Source organism: Corapipo altera, unplaced genomic scaffold (genome assembly GCF_003945725.1).
Source record: "Corapipo altera isolate COAL_440 unplaced genomic scaffold, ASM394572v1 49, whole genome shotgun sequence".
Taxonomy (NCBI): Eukaryota; Metazoa; Chordata; class Aves; order Passeriformes; family Pipridae; genus Corapipo; species Corapipo altera.
This window is the reverse complement of record NW_020884879.1, coordinates 14,842,198-14,864,649: the sequence shown is the minus strand read 5'-3', so window position 1 is coordinate 14,864,649 and position 22,452 is coordinate 14,842,198. Positions and strand designations below refer to the sequence as shown.

At 39.7% G+C, this 22,452-nt stretch overlaps 1 protein-coding gene across 1 annotated transcript in view; it reads left to right on the top strand.

Annotated features, from left to right (window-relative positions):
- Window positions 1-22,452, top strand: part of CPA6 (carboxypeptidase A6) — a 78,614-nt gene that overhangs the window by 32,560 nt on the left and 23,602 nt on the right. Inside the window, exons 2-5 of the mRNA XM_027638915.1 lie at window positions 3,111-3,186; window positions 17,392-17,516; window positions 20,998-21,112; window positions 22,037-22,138. Coding sequence (XP_027494716.1) covers window positions 3,111-3,186; window positions 17,392-17,516; window positions 20,998-21,112; window positions 22,037-22,138 — 418 coding nt within the window. The remainder of the gene's footprint in view (window positions 1-3,110; window positions 3,187-17,391; window positions 17,517-20,997; window positions 21,113-22,036; window positions 22,139-22,452) is intronic.

The following is a 22,452-nucleotide window of genomic DNA, read 5'->3' as shown; positions in this document are numbered from 1 at the left end:
TGTGTTTTGCTCTTGGCAAAGGCTTTCAACTGTGTTTACACAAAATTCTAAAGATCTCATTTAATCCTAGCTTTAAATTCTATTAGCCTATTTGTTAGGGGTAAATTGAAAGTTTGTCATGGTGGACGTAAATTTCTATATTAATTTCTACAAAATATATCCCATCCTGCTGTTTGTTTAGAAATTTTAAAAAATAGCCTTCAAAAAAGAGATTTAGAGACATTATGGTTAGAAAAATAACCTCAGCTGCATAAATCAGCAGATTGCTGACATATGTCTGCAGGCAACACAACTTTCCCTAGATGTATATATGCTCACTTGCTTCTTTTTCTTCAACATCTCAACATGAAGGATGGCAGGGGACCTCACCAAGGGGTAGTCCTTAGTGTTTAGGGTACAGCTGCCATGTATCAACCACTTTAGTCCATGATCTGGTAGATTTTGTTGTTGGCTTTTAAACAGTGGGTAGGTTCTTGCATTTCTACCCTAAGTTCAATGGGTATTGCACAGAGTTTAAGGTAATCATTTGATTTCTTTAATGTAAAATGTAACTAGGGGGGCTGTAAAACTAAAAAATTAACTTAGGACTATGTTCTTTGATTGGTAGATATCAGTAGTAAAGTCAGATTTTGTATCTGCTTTTTGAAGAATGTATAATGCTTATCCACTGGCTAGCCAGGCTACAGAAGTAAGTGGGTGTTAGCAGAGAGTTCTCAGGAATTCAGTTTATTCCTGCAACTTGCATGCACAAAAATTGGAAGTGTCTTATAATGGCTTAACCATCTTTTAATAAAATACTAACATTACCAGGTATGTTAAACTGCTTGCTTGAGCTCTCTAGCAGCAGACTCAGACACATCTTGAGGTATTTCCCAACAATGTGTCAAATGATCGCTGTGTCAGAGCACCAGTATTTTCCTCTTTTTCAGGCAGGTTTTTCATCACATTGGAAATGACAGAGTTACTGAGCTAATGCAAGACAGTTTAGAGTGATGTGTATTAATTCGAGACCATACCTAAGTGATATCCATTCCTTTGAAATTCCATTACAGCTGTGTAACACATGCTTAGCTACTTATTTCATTAAAATATGTTGATTGTGCCAATCCTTCCATAAATGTCCAATGAATCTTTATTAATTACTTTGACTTCACATGTCCTGGGCAATCATTGCTTCTTTTTACTCATTTTGTTCTTAACAGCAATTTAATACTCTGAAAGAAGTGAGTAATGGGAAAGAATATTACTACTGTATGTATGATAAATTAAAAGCATCTATTTTCCTTGAAAAGATGTAGCACTTGTAGTGCTCTAAGGGGTTTATTCCTTTCTGTGTAAGTTCCTATGCAGGAGGTTAAACTTGTCTTGGAAGCATAGTAATTTCCCCTAAATTTTTATAGCTGCCAAATTACAACAAGAGTGCTTTCAGAAATCTTTCTTAGGCATAAACCATTTGTCAAGTAAGGTCAAGAGCAGCCAAGACTGAGGTCCACATCCCTGGCTACATCCGTGTTGTTGCAACAATAACCTGGAGTCTAACTGGACCAAAAACTTTAAGGCCATGAAGGAGTTGGGAGGCTTGGGACTTGACTGCAGGGAAAACTCAGCAGGGGTGAGAACCAAAACTGGAGAGCTGAGACAGAAAGAAGGATCAGAGGCTAACAAAGGGGAGCAGATGCTGACTGTAGAGAAAAGACTAAAGAAGAATGGGGGTAAGGGGAAATGATTCCCAGATAGTGCAGAAACTGCAGTACACCAAAGGCAAGACCTGGCACCTGCTTGCTGAGAACAGAAGCAGCTTGGGACCCTCCCTAAAACAATGAGGCCAGCAGCAGAACACTCACCAGTGGTCTTTCTAGTTAGCCAGATATCTTCTCATCAGACTTAGAAGCTTCAGTGAAATAGGAGAGCTCACAGTCTATTTATGGGACCAACATCTCAATGTCAAGGGAAACTCTACAGTGTAAAATTCCCAGATAATGCAGAAACTGTATGTTATTTATTTAAAAGGTATTCTGGCTAGTGGATAGAACTGTAGAAATAAAGATATGCATGACCTCCAAGGTCTCTTGAAAGAGGATTATCAAAAGTACAAATTAAAAACCTCAAAATGTAGGAAAGTTCCAGAATCAACGTTGGCCGTGTCAGCCTTCTTGTGTATGGCCAACATCTTAGTTACAGGATCAACTGCTATATTTTCTGTGGTCTCCAGCCTCCCATAGTTCATTACATAGATGGTAGTCATTGAATGGTCATTCGGTTTCCTGTTTCCTCTTTGCCAAAGATCATAGAATCACAGAATGGTTTGGATGGAAGAGACCTTAAAGGTCATGTATTTCCAGGCCTCCTGCCATGGGCAGGAACACCTTCCACTTGAACAGGTTGCCCAGAACCTCATCCAACCTTGCCTCAAACACTTCCAGGGTTGGGGCATCCACAACTTCTCTGGGCAACCAGTTCTAGTGCTCCTCACAGTAAAGAATTTCTTCCTAATATCTTATCTAAAGCTACTTTATTTCAGTTTTTGCTAAATAAAGTGAACAAAACTAGCTGCTATTACCTAGAATCTTATGAACATGTACAACCAGCTATTTACTTCACAAAATTTGTGCAAGCTTTAATGGATAAAGCAAAAGGCATGCCCCGATGTGAAGATCACCTCTTTTCTAAAATTGTCCCCTCTTTAATGCATGAGAACACTGGACTTTTCAAAGCCCATTAAAGATTTAAACATGAAAAAGCAATGTATCTTACCTAATCTCTTCCTCAGAAACAGATTAATTGCTTTGAAAAAAAAAATAGTAGTTTTGATCTGAGGCAGATACTCAGTATGGAAGATGTCAGCTTGAATGGTTTAACCTAGAAGTAATGAACAAAGCATTTACATAGAAATGGAGGGTCAAGATGACACTGATCTATAAAGAGCAAATAATTTCTATGGAAGTGCATAATCCAAGGTGCCAAGTTTAGAAGCAGAGTTCCAGTTCACCTGACATTTTGCAGATGCTGAAAAAGAGCACAATTATTGTAGATGTCTGAACCTATTTACCGTCACATTGTGCTGCTGCAAAGAGCCTTAAAGTATCAATTTAATGTTCTGTTATTGGCAGGGATAAAGTCATACGAGTTGTTCCTGAGAGCGAGAGGGAAACACAGATCCTGAGGGCTGCATTCAACACACTTGAGGTGAGTTTGATTATTTTCATCTTCTTTTTCTGATCTTCTTGAAGACTGTAGTCTTCAACTGACTTGCCTTTCACTTGGCACTTCAAGTTATTTTATAATCTGGAAAGCAGCCTTTGCCCATTAAATTCCTAATTTCCCAATAAAATAGTGTAAGAATCAGATTCATCATACCTGACAATTTTAACAAGAAAGACTTATTGACTTAGAGTAATGTAGGAACCATACTCAGAAATTTGCTTTCTTCTCTCTTCCATTTCTTTCTAGCATACATAGTTACATGCTTCATTATCTGACTGATGGTGTTATTTAAAACACTGAGTTAATTCAAGTTGTGAATACACACAGGAATATGAAAGAGGAAGTGGCTTCAGTTTGGGAATCTCTCTGGCAGAATAATTTTCTAGAGGCAGTTGAGAGAGTGTTAGCAAACCAAAATCTTTCTTCCCTGGCCTTTTCCTGCAGGTATGAATGTAAAGCAGTGGTCCCACTGTAGCAGTGCAGCATAGGAGCACTCTGCAGCATGCTGTTTGCTGGCACAACTAGCAAAGCCAGAGGCAGTCTTTCCAAAGCAGCATGGCCCACTGTGTTAGAGAATGGGGGAGTGCCTGTAAGCCAGGTCTATGGCCCCTACGGCAATGTGGAAAGGACTGTGCCACGCACATGTGCTGCCCCCCGGCACTGGGGAAAAGGGATGAGCCTTGTTAAGAGTTGCCAAAACACAGCCTAACCAGAGCAGAACAAGGGAAGTAACAACTGGATCACTATGTTGAGTTTGTTCCGGGATTTGAATGTGTCTCCCAGGCTCTTCCCCTGCATTAGCTCGTGTTTGCTTGACCCCAGCAGGCAACAGTTGGCTTCTCCCTGTACCTGTGAAGGTAAAGGAGTTTGAAGGGCAACCTTATAGACACCACAGGCACAAGCTAAAGTCATTTGGCACAGAAACTCAAGCCTTCGTTGTGTCTGGCTGGCATAGACAAAGGAACTTGTTGGTAACTTTATCAGTCCTCTGACATACAGTTTTGGGTCACAGCAGAACACCAGTTGTACCAAAGTGTTTGGAGCATGTGCAAAACCTTTGGGCTGCTCACTGCCTTCAATTCCATCAAACTGTTAGGCATTCTGTGGTGTACCTCTGTCTCTGTTGCTGAAATGTCACATAAATGATTGTGTTCTCAATGAGGAAAAAAAGAAGGTGCATATAATTTCCTAGTCCAATAGTTAACATCTGGGATACACATACATCAAATCTCTGTCCACATACCAAATAAACCAAAATGAAGATGTAATAAGAGCTCTTACACCCTTCAAAAAACATTCCATCTTTCAGTTATGACAAAGCTTTCTTCCTACCATTTTTTTAAGAAAGAGGATAGAGCTACCTTAGGTAGGTAAGGCTACCACAGCAGCCCAGGAGAAAGCTTGCTTCTGTGATTACAGCTGTGTGACTGCAGTCAAGACATTGACACCTTACTAGTTTTAAGTAGAAAAACTGAGGCTGTCTTCTTCACATCTGCATTTCTTAACGCTGTGTTCAGTTCGTTCCCCACTCAAGATGCTGTCTTTTGTAAATCCCGTTCTCAAGACCCCCAAACTGTGTACATGTTGCACAGAGGTAGTGTCATGATACCTTGCATTACTGCAGTTGGCACTGTAATGTCCAACTCTTTTGAAGAATATTGTCTTATATTTGCTTCTACACTGCTTATTAAGGGCCTGACCCTCACCTGTGAATATTACTGCAACACCCAAAAAAGGATAAATTTTTTACTCCCAATTAGGAAAAAAAAATCTAACCATAAACCCGAGAAATACATGTGGAAGCTGGTTTTTGCTTTAATTTCTTCCCCCTGGATGCTGGAACATAAGGAGGGAGCACATATGTTTGTTCCTTTCTCCTCATATTGCAAACCCTGCAAAGCAAAAGGGTTACTCACCTTCCTGCAACTGTTTCTCATTACAGAGCTCCCTTAGGCTCCCAGAAAGATATTCCTTCACCCAATTCCATCAAAGTGGGAGCAGTAGAAACTTGAATAAATAATTGTATGCTATAACTCTTAGAGCAGGATAATAAAATTTTGGCAAACTGCGTTGGAATCTGACTAGTTAATTAGAAAGTGATTGATTCTGTTGAGGCACTAAGATGAGGAGGTTGAAGGGAAGACTCAATAAAAGAGAATGCAGTGACACCTGGTTTCATGAACATAGGCTGGGTTTGGCTGCATGTCAGGTCTTAAGGCTCTTCCATCTGCAGCTGCTTCACTGCCCATCGGCATGTGGTCGGACAGAAAGAGACACCTGAGTGGCTAACAAGTAATGGATACGTTTAATACTACTTATCATCTTCTCCCCCCAACAAAATCTCAGGTTATTCCCTCATGAAGAAGTGGAAAAACAATGACAATCCTCAGAGGTGCAAGTCCCTACAATACTGGCAAAAGTCAGTAGTGGCTGCAAGTCATCTGCTCCTCAGAAGAACCATGTATTTAGAGTTTTGCAATTTTTAAGTCTCCATGTCAAGTCTCCTCTGTCCTTCTCCTGCCCCTAGACTTCCAGAGTTGAAAATTCAAAAGACCATGGACTATGAGTCTTTAAGCACCACACTGAATATGTGCTCAGGAGAAAATAAAAGATAGTGCACGAAAAAAACCCCAATAGTGCAAAATAAGCTACAAACAAAACTCAGATAGAGTCCTGATGCTGTCTTAGCACCATATGCCTGACATGATATGAACAGAAATGTCAGCAGAGATATACAAATTGCTATAATTACAAAGACTGCACTTTGGATTTTTTCATTTTTGAGTCAGAAAATCAGAATTGGTTTAAGGCACATCTCCTTTGAATCTATTCTGGTTTGAGCAGTAAATTAATATCAACCTGTTATATTACTTACATGTTCTGCTCCTCATGGGAAAAATAAAGATGGAATCAGGATCCTTTCAAAACATGGGATCCTTCTGTTGTGTTACTCAGTGTTGAGCAAAATTCAGTTTCCAACCTGAGTTGTGATATGCCCTGATAGTGTTCTCCATTGTCAGTATTATAAGAACACGAAAAGTCAGTGAAAATAAAAGTTACATCACTTTTGTTCATGAAATGAGAAGGATACCTGCACTTGAGTTTAAATTCAGGCCTGTTTCTCTACTCAGGCAAGTTTATCTATGAGGTGTATTTCAAAGGTACCAAAAGTTACACTCTCTAGTGAAGTCAGGATTAGTCCTCATTAGCCAACCCAAAAAAACATAGGAATTACTTTGCAAAACTGGGGAGCCCAGTTTACCCCCAGAGTGATCCATGCATAAGGTAAATATTTTGAATAAATTCCTAGGATGGTGCAAAAACCGAGTAGATCCTGCACAAATGGATTGTATTCTTGTTGCAGGATTTCCTTGCATACAACAGACCATCTGTTCTGATAAGGGAAAGGGCTTCCCAGGTTTCCTCCTCACTGTGTCTGATGGAGGGAACTTTCACATAGACTCATGGTGTTCTGTGTTCATTTCAGTCATTTCCTTCTGCCTTTAAATTTACACTTGCAGAGTGATTTAGCCTTTCCCTCTGGCCTACCTTTCATATTTAAAAAAATTAAAAGGAAATCTCCCCTCAGTTCAAGTGAGCATATCCTTCTGAAGGGCTTTATCACAAAGAAGTTTGAGAAAATGATCCTGATGATCTTATTACAAAGCAATGAATTTTGGTGTCAGGCAGAAAGTAAAGCAAATGCAAAGATACCTCTGGATCCCTTCCCCCCCGTGGCATGGGGCGACCCAGTTCTAGTTCCGTTTCTGTCTGAGGAACCATTCCGACGTCTTGAAGGATAGGGAAAGGGAACTCCAGCATCACGGGTTTCTTCAGGCCCTGAGCCTGGAGGGGAGAGATGCTCTCCCCTTCTCTCCCCACCCACGTGGCTCCATGGCTGGCACAGAGACAGCACACCGGCGTGGAGAGGAGGCAAGAGAGCGTTTATTGTTGGGGGTGTTACATTTATAGGCTTAGGAGGATTCACAGAGTAACCAATTACAGGTTGCAGGAAGGGGTTAACAACCAATAGGAAGGGGTTAAAAGGGGCCGATGAGAACACCTCAGGATATCTTCTCAGGACATTCTTGCATGGGATAACACTTGTCGTGGGGGGTGTTGGGAAGAAGAAGCATGTGTTTGCAAAGAGACCACCAAAAGCCATTTTAAGACATGTTTAAACAACAGTTTTCCCATATAATGCAGATTTACTGCCACAGATACCCTTTCTTATTGCCCACTGATTTGGACAAAGGGAAAACAATCATGAAGAAAATAAGTGGGCACTGGGAAGAACAGCATTGTATCTTTTCACTCATTTTATCTGCCAGTTTCTTAACGACTGCTCTTACCAATGATTTTTCCTGAGTAGATTTTGTCATTTACAGTCTGCTCTAGCTGTTTTCTTTCCGAAAGAAACACCAGGGCAGTGGGGAAAGAAGTGGTGAGAGTTCTACCTTTTACTATGCTAAAGCCAATGCTCTAGAGGTCAGCAAGCTGCAAGGTCTGTCCCTTTTGGGAAGAGTATCCAACACAAAAGGAATGCTTTCCTGAATGTGCATTTGCAGAAACCTACACTGAGACATCCTTGAAAGATCACCTTGGCTGTATGTCTTGATGTATTAGAAGTATCTTAGAATATGCCCACAGTGATTAACTTCAGCAGCACTAGCAGTCTAAATACAGCATAAGCAAGAAAATTCATCTAAGAGGTTGAATGGCTACTCAGGGGTTTTGTTCCTGAGGAAACCTCTTGATCTCAAACAGGACTGCTCTTCTACCAATATTTAAGCTGCAGAGTTAACTCACATACTTTTACATGAGGCATAGTCCCTCAGGACTTTTTAAACTTAGCATCTGGAGCTCCTTAGGAGGGATATTTGCCCCCCCTTTTTTTTAAGGAAAAAAAAAGAGTCCATATAATTCTTAGTGTAGTAAACCCCTGAAATCTGCCTGAAGTGTATAGGCTCTGCTACAGTATGAATGCCATTGCCTATACCGAGGGAATAATGGATAATGAATGTTTCATTCCACACATTTAACTTTTTTTCGTGAATTGCCGAAAGGCAAATCACATTAGTCATAATCACTTGCTGAGTAATTTCCACAAATTAGTTTTAGTCTGTAGCTCCATTGCCCGCAGTGTTTTGTTATTAATCATTATTATAAATTGATTCCTTCATTGACTGGTTCTGTTCACTTTTAGGTGACAGAATATTGCTTTTTTTCCCAGATGGAGTAAACATAGCATGTAGACCTGCACTGCCAGTGAAAATAGCCAGCTCTACAGACTAAAATTTGTCTGCTGTTAGTTCTGTACAATTGCTTGAACTTGCATGTGTTCAACCAAGAAACACATCCACACTAAAGAAGCAATAAATAAGCCTAAATACACTAAGTCCGATCAGCTGTATCCCAGCCTCAAAGCAGCAGGAGATGCTCTGGCCCTGATCCCTCATGACTCAGCCAGGCAGAGTAGGGTCCCCTGCGCCCCCACCACCACCCTGCCACTCTAGGGCCACAGTGTCACCATCTCTCCAGACCAAGTTCTCAGAAAACTCTTGTGCATCATGCACTGCTTGTATGCAACTCTTTCTTAGGGCAACATGTGCCTAAGGCTGTAAAAAATGGGGCAGATGAGGAACTGAGAGTGATGCTTTTGAGGCAGGAGATGGCAGTTTCTGGTTTTTACTGACAGAGGTAGTAGCAGCTGGGAGATGCCATCAGTATGTATACATGCATATGTACTCTTATCTCCAGTGTGCTCCTACGTCATTTCTTTCTCTGCGGAAGAAAAATAAGATGCTGGTAACTCTGCTTCCCACCAGCAGCACCACCCCACACCCTTGAACACGTTTAGTACAGTCCCTGTGCCAAAGACCACTGAGGTAAATATAATGGTGAGTATGACAAGGATAAATGACTGTGGAGCTCCTCCACTGACATTTATGTAAGATGACGAGTATATTGCATAGCAGTCTTGAGGAACATTTTCATATGGTTGTGATGAATTAAATGCAGCAAATTCTTTGGCAATTCAAGTGCAAACTCATGGATTTATTTATTTATTTTTCTAGCTATAGAGCACTGTCCCAATTTTTGGATTGGCTGCTGCTGTAATGCCATCACAGGCGTGAATCTTAAATTTTAGATTTTCTCTTGCAGTCCTTTGCTCTTATAAATACTTTATTTTTTTACAGAGATGCCACAAATCTTTGATCCCAACTCAGTGTCTAAGACCAGAAATATCTTTTTGCAGGTTCACGGTTCCACACTAATCATTTGCAAATTATTACAGTAATCAACAAATAAAAGAGAAATATTTGGGATGGTACTACTACAGTGACCTGAGTATTACTACCTGCTCTCTGTCTCCCAGGACTCCTTTTGTCCATCTGCTGTCATCCTGCCTTGTACACCTGTCCAATGACTGGCTATTTTCCCCTGCTCTTTCTTGTTTAGAAGACAATTTGAGGAGCCTATTGCTGATTTATGAGCCCTTTCATGGTTTTAATTCTGTTGAACCTGACTGACAGAAACAAATGTCACATTCCCAAGTGCTTTGCAAGAAACAGGAATTTAATTGGGTCCTCAGATCCAACAGATTCTGATTATCTGCTCTGGAATTTTCCTTTGTAAGCGTTATTTTTGAAGCAGCACTTCATTTGAGCCTTGACTGATAATTTGTACTCCATCAGTGATCTACAAGCACTTTTTATCACATAACGCCTGACTGAGATCTGGACTGTTTGTATAGGTAGTAAAGAACCTACCGCTCTGTGAACATTCCTGGCATAATAGTGTTAGATCACTCATTCCTCGGTAGTTTTAACAAAAGAAATTCCTGGGCACAGCCAGGCACTTCTTCAGCTCTGGGAGGAGCCAGCCTAGCCGGCCTTGAAGCCTTGTTTGTTTTCTAGTCCTTACAGCAGCTGCTTATCCATTGTAATCCCTGAATTGATCCTGTCATTGCAGTTCAGGGAATCAGAAAAAATGTCTCATAGGGGAAAAGGATCACTTGGCTATAAATCTGATAGGTTACGCCTCCATAGGAAAATGCTTAAAAAGGCTTCAGAGGACAAAAGCCCATCTGAAAATGCAGTAAGAAAGCCTGTCCGCCCAAGTGGAGATAATCTTACTTTGCAGAAGGAAAGAACTAGTTCAGTGGCCAGGGCTGTGCATTTTATTTTGCATATATACCAAATATATCTATATAGCAAGATGCTTTAGTTTTCAGTCCAGATTTTACCCTAATTCATAGTTAGGGTTCCAGTCAGATATGGATAGACTATTTCAGATACACAAAGAACATCAGGTGACAACAGAGGCTATTCATCAATATATCAGAATGTATGTTTGGAAACCACTTGCAAGGCTCCGAAGAAAAGTGTTCTTCCAGAAAAACTTCAGTAGGAATGTGCAAGATAGAACAGGAGAGCCCAGGTACTGGGTGTATTGTTTTCACAAGCTATAGAAAATATGGACTTTCTGAGATGGGAGGAACCTGCTTCCTCTGAGGAAGCCTGAGCCCAAGCTCAGCAAAGTCATCAGCATAGCCCCGGTGGGAGCAGGATCAAATCCAGGGCTTACTATTCCACATACTTCTTGAGCTCTGTCAGGCTTGGTGCTGTGACCACTTCCCTGGGGAGCCTCTTCCAGTGCCCAGCTACCCTCTGGGTGAGGAAACCTTTTCTAATACCCAACCTAAACGTCCCCTGACACATCTTCAGGCCATTCCCTTGGGTCCTGCCACTGGTCACCACAGAGAAGAGATCAGTGTCTGCCCCTCTCCTTCCCCTCATGAGAAAGTTGTAGACTGCGATGAGGTCTCCACTCAGTCTCCTCTTCTTCTCCGGGCTGAACAGACCAAGTGACCTCAACCCCTGCTCATATGGCTTCCCCTGAGAGTCCTTCACCATCTTCATTGCCCTCCTTTGGACGTTCTCTAATAGTTTAATATCTTTCTTATATTGAGGTGCCCAAAACTGCACACAATATCCAAGATGAGGCCTCAGCAGTGCAGAGCAGAGCAAGACAATCCCCTCCCTCGACAGGCTGGCAATGCTTTACCTGATGCCCCCCAGGATTTGGTTGGCCCTCCTGCCAACCAGCTGCCCCCAGCTGCCAGGGCACTGCTGAGTCACATTCAACTTGCCCTCTACCAGGACCCCCAGGTCCCTTTCCATGGCACTGCTTTCCAGCATCTCATTCCCCAGTCTGTACGAACATCCAGGGTTGCCCCATTCCCGCTCTAGAATCTGTCACTTCCCCTTGTTAAACTTCATATGGTTGGTGATTTCCCAGTCCTCTAATCTGTTGAGGTCTCTATCTAGGGCCTCCCTGCTTTCAAGGGAGTCAACAGCTCCTCCCAGTTTTGCATGATCTGCAAACTTGCTGAGTATCCCTTCCAGTCCAAGTCATTTATGGAGATGTTGAAGAGCACAGGGCCTAAGATGGAGCCCTGTGGAACCCCACTAGTGACAGGACACCAGTCTAATGTTACCCCATTCACTATTACCCTTCTGTTTCTCATGCAGTACAGAAGCAACTGCAAAATGAACCAAGCCATAAATAGTTAATAAGAAACAAAATAGGTGTTTGGCTGTCTGTTTTTTAATACGGCTGTTAAACACTCTTTCCCATCTTTCAAATATACTTAACCCAGTGGCATCTGTACTTGTAAGAAGGGACATTCAGTTACCTTATAACTGAATACGATTTTTATCTCAGTGACTCTCTTGAAGAATAGCCTACAGGTTCTTTTCAGCGTACAGCCTTGTGTAAAATTATACCATTTAAGCAGAGGGCAAGACCATTACTTTGTTATAATTCCACAAAGACCTGCAAAACTCAAAACTTCAAGCTGTGCATTGTTCGCATTCTGCCAGCGTTATGTTTGCTACAATCCCATGAATCAATCCTGGTTTATTAGCACAATTACTCTTACCAGCCTCACTGAAGAACAAATAAATACAGAAAAGTTAGAGCCAATTAAATGTCTACTGTGCTCAGTCAGAAACCTAAATTACTTTGTACTGGGACTACCTTTTAAGTCCTTTTAGAAAGCACAGGGAATCCCACACTGAATTGCCTCTGGACCACTTTGCATTACATAAAGGGCAGCTGAAGGAGATTTGCGATCAGGACTATCAATTAAGTTCCTTAACTGGCAGGAGCAAGTGAGGATGAAATCAATCCCAATCCTGAAAATATTTGTAAGGGTGAAGGCATTAGAGAGGAGCAGTTCTACTCTTTCCATGTGAACTACAGCACAGCTATAATTATCCACCAGTGTCAAAGTGAACAGGAGTCATTCTTCCTTGCTTCTTTCTTTTCAAATGTACCAACAGAAGCCTAAAATTCTGTTGCATACTATGCATGTGTATGTGAGGGGTGTTTATGTACATAGATGCGTGTGACTGTGCTTCTTGTGTGTTATGTGATGAATACTCAGACAGTCAGACCTCTGATGACATCAGTAAAACCAGAGCAGTTTCTACTTCTACTCTCTACCTTCTACTATGGATTTATAACTGAAAACGTATCTAATGAATTTTAGGACTGCTTAGGGTGTTCATGTACATGAGCATATGGATGTAAATGGGAAATCCACACTTCCTGAGAGAGTCCATGAGCAAAGACTGTCACTGCTTGCATTATTGACTGCACATTCCCTTTTACAAGAGGCTCAGAAATGCCAAACCATTTCAGCTGATGGCATCATAACAATAATTATATTCTGAACTTTACAGCTGACAGCATTTCTCAAAGAAATCCATTCGTAGTGATGTTAAGGACAAGGCCAGCTTTGGCGCATGTATTGCTGTATACAACTCAGTAAAAATAAAAACTGGAATTTCTAGGTAATAAAGCATAACAAAATTACTGTTTTCATGGGCTATAACATAGATAAATCATACAATTTTCTCCAGATACTAAATATAAGTTATGGCAAAGTTATTCTAGTTATTTTCATGACAAGCATCAATCATCTCTTTTGATTGATACACAATTGCAGACCTGATGAGAGCACTAAGCATCTTCCTTTCAGGATAAATGGATGAAGAAATTAAACATCTGCTTATGAAAGGGTAGTGAGAGACAACTGGAGGCTACTGCCCAAGAAAATGCCTTTAATTACAAAGGCTGGACTAAGCCTGATGGTCTAAAGAAGCTGGGGATTTATTTCAGTGACTTGAGTGAAAAAAAAAAAGAAAACAAAACTGTGGGATTTATGCAGCCATGAGAGTGTTTATAGGGAAAAGCAGGGAGACTCTTTTCTTCTCAGGCTCTCTTTCCACAGGCATGGAATAAGCAGGAGGAAAACCTGAAGTAGTGAAAAAAAAAGTCCCTGTTCTGGTTTCTGTCTTGCCAGGACAACAGAGTTTTCTGTACGCCATTTGAAACATGTAGCATTATACCAATGAAGTGTTTGTATTCTTGGAAAATTATTTGTGCTGACTTTTCGACACTGTACTGGCCAAAACTTAGAGACGTGACTAATGAGTTCAAGGTTGCTGTACCTTGAAAGATGTCCAGGTAAAATGTGATGCATTTATATTCATGAGCTGTCTTTAACACCTCGGTTTAAAGAGAAACTGCCTAAAAAGAAACTTGGCTTTCCTAAGCACAAGTTGAACCACAGGGTCTTCTATGGGATGAGTGAGGTTGGAAAAAAGAATGAGAAGATAAACAGCAATACTTACTTATGTAGTCACAATTAATAATCTCTTATACCTTCTTGGTTTAATAAAGCAATAACGTGCTTAAATCCCCTGAGAAAAGAGAGCGAACTGTATGCTTTTACATACCATTTCTTCTCATGGAAAGCTACTCAGGATGCTTGTGCCTCCAGTGAGATTCCGGGAAAGAGCATTCACTGGGCATCTGTGCACTGCTATTCCTGATAACAGGTACCGATAGTCACACTTGCACTTGTGTGCAGTGGTGGTGCTGAGTAATTGGTCTCCTAGTCCCAACTCTGAACATGTTGAAAAATCTTGAATGGGCTCTGCTTGTTATTTAAGGCATAAAAAAATCCCAAGACCTTTTAAAGGTAACCTGCTGACTGAAAGACGGGATAAGATGTGTAAAGGAGATGAGAGTATTTAAGTTTGCAGACATGCTCTGAAGCATATAGCTTTTCCTCTAACCTCAAGATACCAGATGAATTTTGAGGTTCAGATTTTTGGCTGTATGTTCAGAGAGTTTTGTAGGATTTCTGCATCTCTTTGTTTTGTAGCTGGAGAATCTTCCTCCTACCCAGGAAATCCTACCACCCACACAGCAAATAGATATCTTTTGGCACTGACTGGTACACCATTCATAATACTGTATAACAGCTAAGGTATAGTGTGTGGGGATAACAACACCATATCACAGACAGTAAAGAGGATAGGATAGCAATTAGTATCCCTACCACTCACTAACCAGCAGAGCCCAGAGTGGAAATCCAAGGCATGCTTGTGAGCAGAATGATGCTGAAAGAAGAGGGATGACTCCGATGAGACCCTCGCTATCTGTGGGAGATGCAATGATGAAGTCTCCTGAAGATGACAGTAAATAAAGGATAGAACATGCCTGCTCTGAAATCCATCTTCTGCTTGTTAGTTTTCATGCACTGTCTCTATGTCACACCAAGGACAAGCTGAAGGCTGCATATAAGTAAGATGTCTGTCAGAGAAATGTATTTCTTGTTATATGCTTTATAAGGCAAAATCAAGTTAGCAATTGAAGTACTCTGGACAGGACAGGTAACATCTCCCAGAGGAGCACTGAATGCTTCGTTTACATTGCAAAGAGTGAAGAGTGAGAGTCAAATGAAGCCAAATAGGGAACTGAGTTGGAGTGGAATGATTTACATTCTAAATATGGGATTTTTTTGTCTCACTTCCAGGACAATGCCAGGAGTGAAATACTGGATTTTCACTAAAAGAGAATACTGATGTGCAATATACCACTGATTTCATGAAGATTACTTCTGCTTCTGATATTCACTTGTAGACAGTAATGTGAGGAACAATTAGAATGCCTCAGAAATTAAAAAGCTTGGTGATGTTATAACTAATAGTGTGAATATTGGTTGTTTTATCCCCTCCATGATGATGGAGAATTTCACCAAAATAAATCCTGAGTAACTGCCAAGAACAAAGACAATTTTCATGTGTATCTCAAGTGTGATTTTTTTTTTTTTTCATTTTTCTATTCCAGTTTTGTGTGCTTGGAAACTGCCTTTTGATCGCTGTTAGCTTTTGTGTAACATTTTGTTGTTATTTTTATAAACATGGCTCAAGCTGATTGATACACTGTTGCTCCAAGAGAAACAAATTTACCCTTTCTGATGTGTATTTTTAGGGATAAATCTTAAAAGTCTAATACGCATTTCTAATTATTGTGTGGGAAATTAACCATGTTGAATTTCACTGTGTCTCTAATGTATCAAAATATGAAAGACAGATAAACTAACAAACATAAGGTGTTAGCACAGTGAGAAGATATTTATTTATAAGCAGCATTTAACACCATTTAATTCACAATTTTGCTTTCTACTGACCATCTGTCATAGCTGCTGTCAGCCTCACAAGCCCCGTGAACTTTGCCAGTGCTGGTGTTAGACTTGAAAAGATGCTGTGCCCACCCACCACTATCACTCAGACCCATGGACCATATTGTGGCAGCATGAAACAAAGAGTGGGTTTGGCAGGAACTAGAAGAGGCTGCTCCTCTTTGGCTGCTTCCAAAGTAGCAGGCATTTAATTGGATTAACTGGACTGAGGTCACTATTGCTGTAAGAGGTAGCATCAGGTTCAGTGTCAGATGACCTCTTGGTAATCAAAATATTCTTAATCAGGGTCATTTGAGAAATGGCGAGAATTAAACACCTGTTTCAAGATTGTACTCCCCTCACAAAAGAGGTTATAGCAAGACCAGGTGAAATGCATTTGGTATTTCAAAAATAGCTTGTATGGCATAGAAGTAGTCAGGATCTTTTAAAATGCAGATTATAAAAACCTTAGAAACCTGAAAAGCAGAGGACACTCACAAGCTGTATTAATGACTTCCATCAGTGCAGCCTGGCACAGATGCCAGGATTGCAATGAACTTCAAAAGACTTTTATCAAATATTGATTATTTTTAAATTATCTTTAAGATGTGTGGACATGGTAGTCCATTCTTTGTATTCAGCTCACAAACATATATTTTTAAAGCCTATGGATCCTGACATGCATGTTTGTCACATTGATACAGAGACAGTTGCTGAAACTCCCATTTATAGTCTCCTGGGACTATCCAACAGCTCTGGGAGGAGTTTTGTTAATTTGTGTTCTTGCTGTTGGATAGTCCCACACTGGCTGAGGAGGAACTGTTCTCACCTCTGTTGTAGAGTATGTGCATCTACACTATTTTACTACTAATTTACAGAGTGTAGAACGCTGATTTTCAAACCCGTTTGCAAACTTTCTTGCTTTTTTTAAAATTTGTGCATGCCTTAGGCTAGAATTTCCAAATGTATTTCAGATTTGGCAACTAAAGGAAGTAAAAATGGACAAGAACCATCCCTCAGATATACGCAGATAGAGGTAGTACAATAATAATAGTGGTATCGTTCAGTAGCTATCATTTTTTACAAGATTGTAATGATTTGATTATCTTAATCCTGTTATTTTGACATTTCATATAAAATTTTGGGTATTCATGGTATTGGCACCCTGTTACTGACCTCTGATCTGCTTATTATCAAGAATAAAGCTTGGGTACGCTTTGTAAAGAACAGTGGTATCTGCTATGCCTTCTGTATCTCTAGCATTCTTTTACTGCCCTAGTGAACATAGAAAATGCCTTGTGAAATAAAAGAGACTCATGGACTCCATAGGACATAGGGAATGTATAGTAGTCTGAGGAAGTGCATGAAGCTGGAAGTGCCTTTTATTTCAAACTATTTGAGGACGCACATTCTGGAAACTGTTCTCTCTTCCCATTGGCAAATCTCTCATAAGAGTTGTGGTAAATTGGACACAATCATTCCTCAAAATCTGCTCCATTAGCATAGATGTCAAGCTGGACCAGCCAGTGCAGGTCTGTATCATGCCTAAAGTGTTTGCCTGCATACCTTCAAGCATGCCATCTCCTGGATTTCCCCACCTACACTGAATGCATATGAATTACAGGTTGGTTCCTGCACTACAGGTGGACTTGTGGCAGCCCAGCAGCCCCTTCCACATCGTCGAAGGCACAGTCACTGATGTGCGAGTACCACAGAATACGACCCGAAGCCTGCTGCCCTACCTCCAGCAAGCAAACATCCAGTACACGTAAGCCTATGCTTCACTTTCCTTGCCTTGCTCCAGAGATCTGGCCTTCCAGGCAGGTCTGCCTCTACCATGCCAAGTGCGCTTGGGAATACATTCCACATCACAGCAATTAGACTGGCAGACAAATAGGCACTGCCAAGAAAACAACCGTTTTAATGGGAGAATAGAAAATCTCCCACAGGCAGGTGGTTTTAATTAAATGCCCTCCTTTGGAGTCAAGCTGAAGTGTTTTCAATGCATGCGAAATCACATCTATTAAGAGAAGGATGGTAATTACTAATTCTACAGCCTGATTTGCCTCTCTCTGTATTTAGCAGGAGCAAGGTTTGTTTAAAAGTGTGCCGCAAACGCAGAGGAAAGCCTTCTTCATCAACTATACAGGAACACATTAGTTCTATTATTCTCCAATCCTAGTGACCCAACACAAGTCATACGACAAATACACATGCGCTAAGGATCACATATCATTTATAGTGTTCCTTAAAAAAAATCAAGACAATTTTGAAGTATACTTATCCTTTCATATTTAGCAGTATGATATACTGAACAAGAGTAATGATCTTGCCATAAAAGACTTTTCAGTGAGATGCCTAAGCATCTGAATAATCAAGTGATGAGTTATTTGAATTCTCAAATATTTGCTAAATAAAGACCTACATGAGGGTATTTATGTTTATTTTTCAGTGAGAAAAGGATGGTGCAAATCATACTGTATATGTATGTATGTATGTAGTACTGATCAGAATTCTATTTTTATTATAACAATGGTCTCTTATAAATTTGTTGTTCTAAAAATACAGAAACAAATATAAGGAGATTAATTACACAAGCTCAATAGCTGAAGTTCAGAGTGACTTTCATGTGTCTTCAACACGGCTTCAGTTTTGTTTATGTTTAAAACTGAGATGGGGATTTCTGTAATTGTTTTCCTGTGCTTATAAAAAAAAGTCCCCTAATTACTGTGCCCTAGCAGTTGTATTCATGTCTGTTGCTGTTCCTGCTCACAGTAATCACCTTTAATAAAATGACAGAAGGCTGTTTTATATGTGTTATAAACACTCACTGTACTTAAAGACCTTTGCTTGGGTTGCAGAGCAGAGTGTGCAAGGGCAAGAACTGAAAGGGCAAAGGGTCTCTGCAGCTTACCTGAAACAACATGGTACAAATACTATGACAACATTGCATTAATCTTCCACAGGGAAAAAGTCCCCTCTCTGACTTTTGGCACACAAGCTGTGTGCACTTCGAAGGAACATGGGCAGCATTTTGTCAGGTCCAGACTTTTCCCTTGCTCTCCCTCTTCCTCCCCCTGCTGCCCATCTCAGATGGTCCAAGCCATCAGACGCAAAACTCTTCAAAGCCTCTACAAGCAAGCCTCTACATTCCTGACAAGCCTCCTGAGATCTGTAACTCCAAAAGAGCCAGGAGGATTTGCCATGAAAGCAACAGCCACAGTCAGGGAAAGCAGGGTAACCAGGCACAGCCACCGAGCTGAAGTGCATCTCCACTTCAAGCAAGATTTTGTACAGCTCCTTTTCAAATGGCTGGTTTTCACAATGGTGTTTTTTTTTATTGTTTAATTTTTGCACATTCTGCAAAGGAGTTAAAATTGCTATATCCCTTTTGGAACTGGAAAATCTGAGGCAAACGTCAGCTAAAATTTCAGCCTGATGACTGCTTAAATTATGAAAAATCTCTAAAGTTAGGAAACATTAAGCTTAAATAGCTTAAATTATGACAAATTTCTAAAGTTAGGAAGCATTCCTAATAATGAACCACGTGACCAGTACTTGTCTGTAAAACAGGCTTATCTGTCTTTGGGCTTGACTTCATGACAAAATAGTCATGAAAACAAGCCAGGCGTCAGATAAACTCTTTCTGCACCAAGTTGCTTCAGTTGTAAGTTTTCTGGTAAAGAAGCCACTTAGGTTGCATTAAAACCTGAGAGACTTAAGAGCCTTTCTGTTGTAAGTACACAAAGTACACAGTCACTTAAGAGTAAAGGAAGATTATCGTCTCATGCAGAGTACAGATGGAGTTATGAATCCATAACAATCAGGAGTTATGAAATGTATTATTTTAAAAGTGAACAAACAGTGCTTGATTCTGGTAGGTACTTACACTAATCAGAATTCTGCAAAGAATTCAAGTATTTTTTTAAAGTATTAAATGTCTTAATAACTTGAATAAAACCACTCCTTTAATCTAATTACAGGCATTACAGTACTGGTCTTACAGTATATATAGTACTTTGAAAGTCAAGACTATAATTCTTTGGTTTGCTTAATGAATGGTGCTGATGTAGAACAATATAATTCCTAATTATACAACTACTTCACTAATGCATTTGAAGATGGGAATAACCTTTACTTTGATATTACATGTAGGTGGACCTATTACGTTTGAGGTACCTGCTGCACACCTGAGTTAGGAGCACAGTAAATGCCATTTCTTTCCATCTTTTTCCTATCATTGCAGCTGATGCCAATGAAAATTTAAAAGGTTGAATGTGACTATCATTTTACAGGAATGATGAATTAGTGGTGTGATGATTACACATTCCCGTGCTTTAGGAGAAGTTGGGGTACAAGGATTGACTCAGTTCTACAGTCATGTTGTTACTGATGTCAGTGACAATATTCCCAGATCCTGCTACTGCCTCGTGGAATGGATAGATGCTCCGATTTCTTCTTTATAATTATTTTAGATGTTATATTATATTTTTATTTGTATCATTATTTATTTTTGCCATAAACCAGGAAAGATTTCCACTTACACAACTCTTTCTGCATTTTACTCATAATACAAAGAACCTTCTGCTTTTTATGCAAGTATATTTAATTTCCATTTGGTATTGTTTCATGGTTTTCCTGAGTTATTTTAATACAACTAGCAAAAAACTATTACAGCATAGAGAATGTGAACAACAAAGCACACAGGATTTTTTCTTTGTTTGCTGGTTTTTGTGTTTTAGGCAGAATGACAGTGCTGCCACGTTCTTCTTTTTTTGTTTTGCCTCTACAACTTGTAACTATAGGTAATGTTCCATGCCAGAAAAATAGTATGTGCATGTTTTTCTAAGCCTAAAAAGATTTTTAAATGGATTGAAATCAGTTTTTGAAGATCCATGATCACATAATATAACTGGATTACAAAAGAAGACAGCAAATGCTGCTCCATAAACAAATGAAAGTGGTTGCTTCTTCACATTGGCTAGATTATTTACATCATCCTGTTTTAGTCATTTAACAAGCTCATTGTGGTTTTGAAGGCACTGTTACATTTCAGAGCAGCTGGACTATTTATTTGGCAGCTTATATTCAAATGAGCCTGAAGCACTCTTTTGTCAAAATATAACAGATAAAGTAAAGTCAGGATGGTTTAACTCCTGCCATATTTCTTCTAAATGTGATTGTTGTTCTGACTTAGCTTGTGTGTTCTAGTACATTTTCAGTAATACTGCTACCTTTTTTTTACTTAGAATTCTTATATCAGACCTACAGAAAGCAGTAGAAAACCAAACTGGACTGAGGTCGTATAGGAATCGAAGGTCCCTCTCTGGGTATAACTACGAAGTGTATCACTCCCTGGAAGAAGTACGTGAAAATTCATATTGTTCCTCTTATCTACTACATTCTCTCTACAAGTTCTGGTTACCTGTTCATCTTCAGAAGTGTTCTAAGTGTTTCTTCTTCGAAAATCGGCACCTTCTTGAAAAATATATGGTTTTTTAGTATTTGTATTCAAGGCTTATCCTTACACGTAACTATCTTTGACAGCTTATGATTTTTTTTTTTTAAATAGGTTTTTTACTCCAGTGGAATAAGAGATTTCAGTGAGTCACACTGAGTCTTTTAAGTGATGTGACCAAATGCTTAAGTATTTACACAAGAGGCACAAATACTTAAAAATACATAGATGCAAATTCGTGTTTAACTATCCCAGATGATGGCTGGGTAAATAATTTCTGTTGATTTCTGTCTGCTCACATACACAGTTTCAGTCTGCACCAAAGCAAAGTCACTAGACCGGGCATAGGGAGTGCTGCACGTCAAGAAGGTCTGGTGCCTGTGAAACAAATATTGCAGGTACCATTGAATCCTTCAAGTCAATCTGTTTGCCATTCTGTGTTCTGGCAGGCAGAATCAGGGACCTTCTTTCTTTGTTCCGTTAGTATTTAGTGACAATGGTGGATTAACCCCATCCCCAGATTTTCGATGGACAGCTAATGCATTCCAGTAATATCCAACATTGAAATGGGAAAAAAATACCATGTCATTGAAGGCAGCATCCAGACTCTGGCAATAGAGCTATGAGAGCCAAATAATAGTTAAAATGTCAAAACAAAACCAAACAAGCAAGTAAGCAAGCAAAGCAAACAAACAAAAAAGACAAAAATAAAAACTATAGGAAAATCCCAAAACATACAGAGGACTGAGAGGTGAGATTAATAAATGTATTATATTTGCTTCCCATGTAATGCAAAGATTGAAGCAATGGTTTAATTTCTGTATTTGCAGATCCAGGACTGGATGCATCATCTGAATAGAACTTATTCAGATCTTGTTCACATGTTCTCTGTTGGAAAATCCTATGAAGGGAGACCACTGTATGTACTCAAGGTAAAGATTAAATTGTCATTAATCAGACTAAAGTCTGGAATCAGGGACAGACACTTTGTTACTTATGTTATAGCATGTACACCAGAGATGCAGCTTAACAGCATTTCCCAGGGATAAGTTGCTAAGATCTAAGTATCTCTCTGAATGTCATCTTCAATGAAGAAAGAAAAAAAAAGGTGGAAAACTAAAAGGCAAATCCTATTTACTTGGATTGGATATACATGAAGATAGATTACAGGACAAGTTCAATTAGCAGGATTTGGATTTAAGTAGATTGGAAAGCTTTGTGTTTATAGACAACTAGGAGAGCAGTT